Source organism: Petaurus breviceps, unplaced genomic scaffold (assembly GCF_028583685.1).
Source record: "Petaurus breviceps papuanus isolate PSGF00001 unplaced genomic scaffold, PetGlider_PUasm1.0 90895, whole genome shotgun sequence".
NCBI classification, from domain to species: Eukaryota; Metazoa; Chordata; class Mammalia; order Diprotodontia; family Petauridae; genus Petaurus; species Petaurus breviceps.
The window spans coordinates 2,781,659-2,787,549 of record NW_027187372.1 but is presented as its reverse complement, the minus strand read 5'-3'; the positions used below and the strand labels follow the sequence as shown (position 1 = coordinate 2,787,549).

The following is a 5,891-nucleotide window of genomic DNA, read 5'->3' as shown; positions in this document are numbered from 1 at the left end:
GTAGTGTGCATCAGGACGGGGGCGGGTGTGTTTAAAGTCTCATTTATTCAGTGCCATACTCACGCTCAGTCAAAAAAAAAAAAAACCAAACAGACCAGGTGCTTGGGCCTCCCCCCCCCCCCCCCCCCCCGCCCCGGGGGGCGGGGGGGGGGGGCCGCCCCCCCCTCCGGGGGGGGGGGGGGGGCTGCTCCGGAGACCACGTGGAGGAGCGTGGTGGTTAAGCCTGTGCACGCTGTGCTCTCCCCTCCTCCCGTCGTGCCGCGTGCCGTCGCTGCCGCTCGTTGCGGCGCCCGGAAGCGTGCCGCGTGCCCATTGGCCAGCCCTGCGCTGGGCGGGAAAAGTGGCTAACGGTTCTACCTCCAGGCCAGGCTGCGGACGACATGGCGTCGGGACCCGACAATACCGAGACGGGGGACTCGGCTGTGGTGATCAGCCCCGGGAGGCGCAGGGACAAGGCCGTTTTCTCGGCCCTCGAAGAAGCGGCCGCCAAAAGCAACATGTCCCCGGTGCGGTCGGTAGTGGCCTCGCCGAGGCCCGTGAAGGGCAAAGAGGGCCGGGAGGCGGCGAGGCGGCGGCTGCAGCTTCTGCCCATCCCCCAGGCCGAGGGCCCCGGCGGAGAGGGTGAGGAGGAGGAAGAGGAGGATGAGGGCCTGCTCTTGGTGCACGAGGAGGACGAGGAGGAGGCGCAGCCGCTGCCGCCCGTCTGCGCGTCCCCCATGAGGGGCATGTGGCGGGACGAGAAGGTGGCGCTCTATTGTGACCAGGTGTTGCAGGGCTGCAAGGTGAGGCGGCCGCCCGGGGCCGGGGGGAGGCGCGGGCGGGGCTGGAGGTGGCCGCGTCGGTCCCCCGCGGCGCGGGTGTTCACGCGTGGTGGGGCACCCGGCCCAGTGCTTTACGGGGCCCACCTCCTCTGAGCCCCTCCGCAGCCCACTTAGAGGGGGCCCCCGTTTTACGTTCGGGGGAAACCGAGGCAAGCCAATTTAAGTGACACCTGCCCAGGGGCACCTGGCTACTAAGTGTCCGAGGCAGGCTTTGAACTCAGGTCTCCCCGTCTCCAGGGCGTCAGCAGCTGCCTTCTCCTGATGCCTGTTCTGGTGGGGGTGGGGGGCACTGCGGCCTGTGGGAGATCCCCTCCCCCACCCCGGCCCCCCAACTGAATTCGGAGGCCGCCTGGCTCTGCGGGGGCCATGGCGCGGAGAGTGCCCGGCCGCGGGTGGAAAGGCCGACTCCACGGCCCAGGAGTCACTGCCACTCCCATGACTGAGGAGGAGGCGGCGGAGGTACCGCGCTCCCGGCCCCTGCCACCGAGGGGAAAGACCCTGCCCAGGAGCCTGGAACTCGGGAAGACCAGCTTTTATTACAGTTTTTTCTTTTTAAAAGTGGAAAAGAAATTTTTGTTGCGTTTTAAATTCAGACCTGCACCCCCCACCCCCAAACTAAAGAAGTCACCGTTTCTCACAGTACACCCCCCCCCACTCTCCCACCCCCCCTCTTCTTTCTCTGGAGGTAGACTGCATCTTCCTTAGGGGTTCACAGGTGTTCTTAGAATGATACTGCTGTTACTGTGCACAACGTTATCTTGGTTCTGCTCATTTGACTCTAAATGATGAATTTTACTCTTATTACTGCAGTATAAATAAACACTTGTTACGATATTTTTCCATAGATGTGGAAGTTTACTTGAACAAGTAAAGGGCGCCCTAACTAAGGGTTTTTCTAATTTTTGGTCCCTAAAAGTTGAAGGCATGTGTTCCTGTCACTGTAGATTTGTTACATCCAGGGTCACCGTTAGAATTTTTATTTCATTTTTTTAGATTGGAATATTTAGAGGTTGGACCTTTATTTCTTTGGGCCAAGCAGTCAGGGTTAAGTGACTTGTCCAGGATCAACAGGGCTAGTAAGTGTCAAGTGTCTGAGGCTGGATTTGAATTAAGGTACTCTGGCTACCAGGTACCAATGCTCTATCCACTGCGCCACCTACTTGCCCTGGTTGGACCTTTATTGACATAAGTTCAGTTTTGATTTGTGTGCAACCAGGGCCAAAATCCTCATTTTAGGAGTGGTTTTTAGATGATAAATATTTGTAGTGTATATTTCAAAAATAAATAAATAAATAAATAAAATTTTTACCTGTTCTCATAGATGTTATATGGTGATCCTGGGTGAGAGCTGAATACTGGACAACATTTCAATAAAATCTTTAAAGATACTATTTTTTAATGAAACACATGTATTTGATACTGAGATAAATCCAAAAAAGAATACTAAAACAGAATTTACAGTAATTGGTACAGTATCAGTATATGTTATTGTGTCATTTGTAAAGCAACATGTTTTCAAGCTAAAAAAGATTATTTAACTTTAGTCATTTGTCATCCTTGAATTGAAATTTAAACCCGTGGTGATCCCATCAAATCAAGACAATTTGGTTGTTGTTGATGTTTGCATTTATAAAATGAAAGGACGTTTTAGATTTTCATATACTAAAGTTTCTGGAAAGTTCTCTGAATATTAAACAGCCCTTTGCAAAAATTAGTTTGAGGCAAAGGATTATTTATTTTGTTTTTATACGGTCATTCTACTTAGAGAGTTAGAATTATATCATTTTGCTTTTGGATAAATGTACTATATTCTGGTTTTGAGTGAAAGACACTTCTACAAAGTACTATGGTATGCTTATAGATCTCTTTCCAGTTTGTTTTAATTCTAAAGAAAATGCTTAGGTGGTTTCTCTTTGGTTTCTGTTTCTACAAATTTCCTTTTTTAAAAGGAATGTTCTTTTCCACCTTCATTAATTCATATTTGAATGGAAGCCAACTAGAACATTTAGTCATAAATACAGTGTTACTAATATTTTCCATTACACTTGTGCTAGGCAGAGGATGCTGATGAAGCAATGAGCAAATATCTATCAGAAAAATTGAAGATGAAAGACAAATGGCTTGGTGTCTGGAAGACAAATCCAGAGTTGTTCTTTATCAAATATGAAGAAGCTTCCATACCTTTTGTTGGAATCCTTGTTGAGGTAAATTATTTTTAAATTACTCTATTATGAATAAAATTATTAGGTCCTTTAGCCATTACCATTTTGGGATTTCAGGCAGCCAGCAAAAAATGTAAAGGATGCAGGTCTATACAACATACCTCCCCCAGGCTATGGTGACTGGCCACAAGCTGCCAGCAGACTGTATGTTGTGCGGGCCTGATTTAGATTGGGCTTGGATGCTGTCTACCTTTTCACAGTTTTTTTAATGTCTTGTTAAGCACTAAGCCCCAAATTAATGTTTGTGAATATTTACTTTGTGAGGTTTTTTTTTTTGTTTGTTTTTGATAAGGCAGTCTGCAAGGCAGTTACTTGCCTAGGGTCACACAGCTAGTAAGTATCTGAGGTCATATTTGAACTTGGGTCCTCCTGACTTCAGGGCTAGTGCTCTGTCTCCTGAGCTAGCTGCCCCATGACTACTTACTTTGGAAAATAAGCTTTTAATGTATCTTTAAAGCATTATTCCACATGCAAACCAAATTGCGTTTTAAAAACTTCTATTGGTTGAAACCTATAATGTAGGGAAGGTCTATCAGACAAAACTTATATTATTCTAGTTTTAATTACCATATAGTTGGATTCAGGTTGGAATAAAAAGGGACCAAAGCACCCTTAGTAAAATTCTTATCTTCTATTATTTTTATAGGGGCAGGCTTCTATTGGAGTTCTTATCTTTATCAGATATGATTTGGGCTTGTTAGGACAGTTGGTTAGAATAAGCTACTTCAAAGACCAAGGTTATGGGGTTGATTCCCCTGAGGCTCAGTTAGCTTTGTATGGAAAGAATCTCTGTTCCCACAAAGCACTTCTTTCTCCCCACCCCCAAAGGCACTCCCAGCCATGTATCTATTCATCCTGGAAATCTGTATTTTTAAAGGCAGAGAAGTTTTAAGAATGTGGATAATTCAGTGTAATTTAATATTATTACTAGAAAACTCAAAACTTCTCTTACCAAAAAGTGGGTCAGTTAGCATTGTCTTCATATAAAAATTTTTAATCATACAGGATCTCTGAACCTGCAGATTATTAAGAGAAGAATGAGAGGTTTATGATTTTGGTTAACTTGCTCATAATTTTTTTGGGTATTTTCTTTTTTCTTTTTCCTGGACCAACCATTTCATTAGTATAGGGAAGTCCAAGGAGAGGAAATGCCCTCTACTAAGGCAGGTCCACGGCTTTGCAAATTTTATTCTTAGTTGCCTAGAGCAGTAAGAGATTCAATGACTTCCTTTAGGTCACACTGACTGTGTAACAGAGGCTTGTTTTTGTTGTCATTGAGTCATTTCAGTTGTGACCAAATCTTCATGATCCTATTTGGGGTTTTCTTGGCAAAGATATTGAAGTGGTTTGCCATTTCCTTCTCCAGGTCATTTTACAGAGGAGGAACTAAGGCAAACAGGGTTAAGTGACTTTGCCTAGGATTACACATTTCACAAAGATGAGACTTCCTGATTCTAAACCCTGTGCTTAGAATGCTTTCATTAAAAAGAATGAGAGGAGACAACATACCAAAATTTATGGAATGTGGACAAAGCAGTACTTACAGTAAAATTTGTATCTCTATAAATGCTTACATCAGTGAACTAGAGAAAGACCAGTGAATTGGGCATGCAGTTTAAAAAACTAGAAAAAGAACAAATTAGCCTCTCCCCTCCCAATTAAATACTAAGTTGGAAATCCTGAAAATCAAAGGAGAGAGTAATAAAATTGAAAGTAAAAAAGCTTAATAAAATTAGATGCTGATTTTATGGGGGAAAATGATAAACCATTAGTTAATTTGATTTTGATAAAGAAAGCAAGTTACCAGTATCAAAAATTAATAGAATGGGGGCAGCCAGGTAGCACAGCAAGTAAGAGCACCGGCCCCAGTGTCGGAATGACCTGGGGATTGAATCTGGGCTCAGACACTTAGCACCCACCCAGAAACACCTGGCTGTGTAACCTTGAGCAAGTTACTTAACCCCAATTGCTTTAAAAAAAAAAATAGAATGAATGTACCAGTGGCGTGGCTAGGTGTCAGAAGTGAATAGAGCACCGGTCCTAGAGTCAGTCGGCCCTGAGTTCAAATTTGGCCTCAGACACTTAACACTTACTAGCCATGTGACCTTGGGCAAATCACTTAACTCCAGGTGCCCTGCCTCCTGCCTCCAAAAAGCAAAAACAACAATAATAAAAGAATGAATGTACCACCAATGAAGATGAAATTAAAACAGTTATTAGGAGCTATTTTGCTCAGTTATGTGCCAGTACATCTAATAATTTAAGAGAAATGGATGACCGTTTATAAAAATATAAATTGTTCAGATTTAACAGAAGAGGAAATGGAATACTTAAATAACCCTGTCTTAGGAAAAGAAATTGAACAAACCATTAATGAGCTCTCCAAGAAAAAAATCCCCAGGACTAGATGGATTTACAAGTGAATCCTACCAAACATTTAAAGAACAGTTAATTCTAGTACTATATAAACTGTTTGGCAAAATAGGCAAAGAAGGAGTCATATTCCTTTCACAACACAAATATGGTGCTGATACCTATATCAGGAAGAGCGAAAGCAGAGAAAAGTAAATTGTAGACCAATTTCCCAGTTGATAGAAAATTTTAAAATAAAGTCAACTAGCAAGGAGCAATATGTTACAAAGATTGCAAGGGCAATATGTTACAAAGATCATACACTACTATGATCAGGTGGGATTTATACAAGGAATATAGGGCTGGTTCACTGTTAGGAGAACTATTAGCATAAATGTATCAGCAATGCCATATTCACAATGCCTATAGAGATTACAAATATGCTGATGTAATTATCCATCACAAAATATGTCAGGTTTGCCATTTGGGGAAATAA

The 5,891-nt window shown here is 43.6% G+C and overlaps 1 protein-coding gene across 1 annotated transcript in view; it reads left to right on the top strand.

The window, feature by feature from the left end:
* The first annotated feature begins 293 nt into the window (after positions 1-293).
* The window catches only part of SHCBP1L (SHC binding and spindle associated 1 like), a 41,988-nt gene continuing 36,390 nt past the window's right edge, over positions 294-5,891 (top strand). The window contains exons 1-2 of the mRNA XM_069074319.1: positions 294-782; positions 2,876-3,025. Of these exons, the coding sequence (XP_068930420.1) occupies positions 381-782; positions 2,876-3,025 (552 nt within the window). The 5' untranslated portion in view covers positions 294-380. The remainder of the gene's footprint in view (positions 783-2,875; positions 3,026-5,891) is intronic.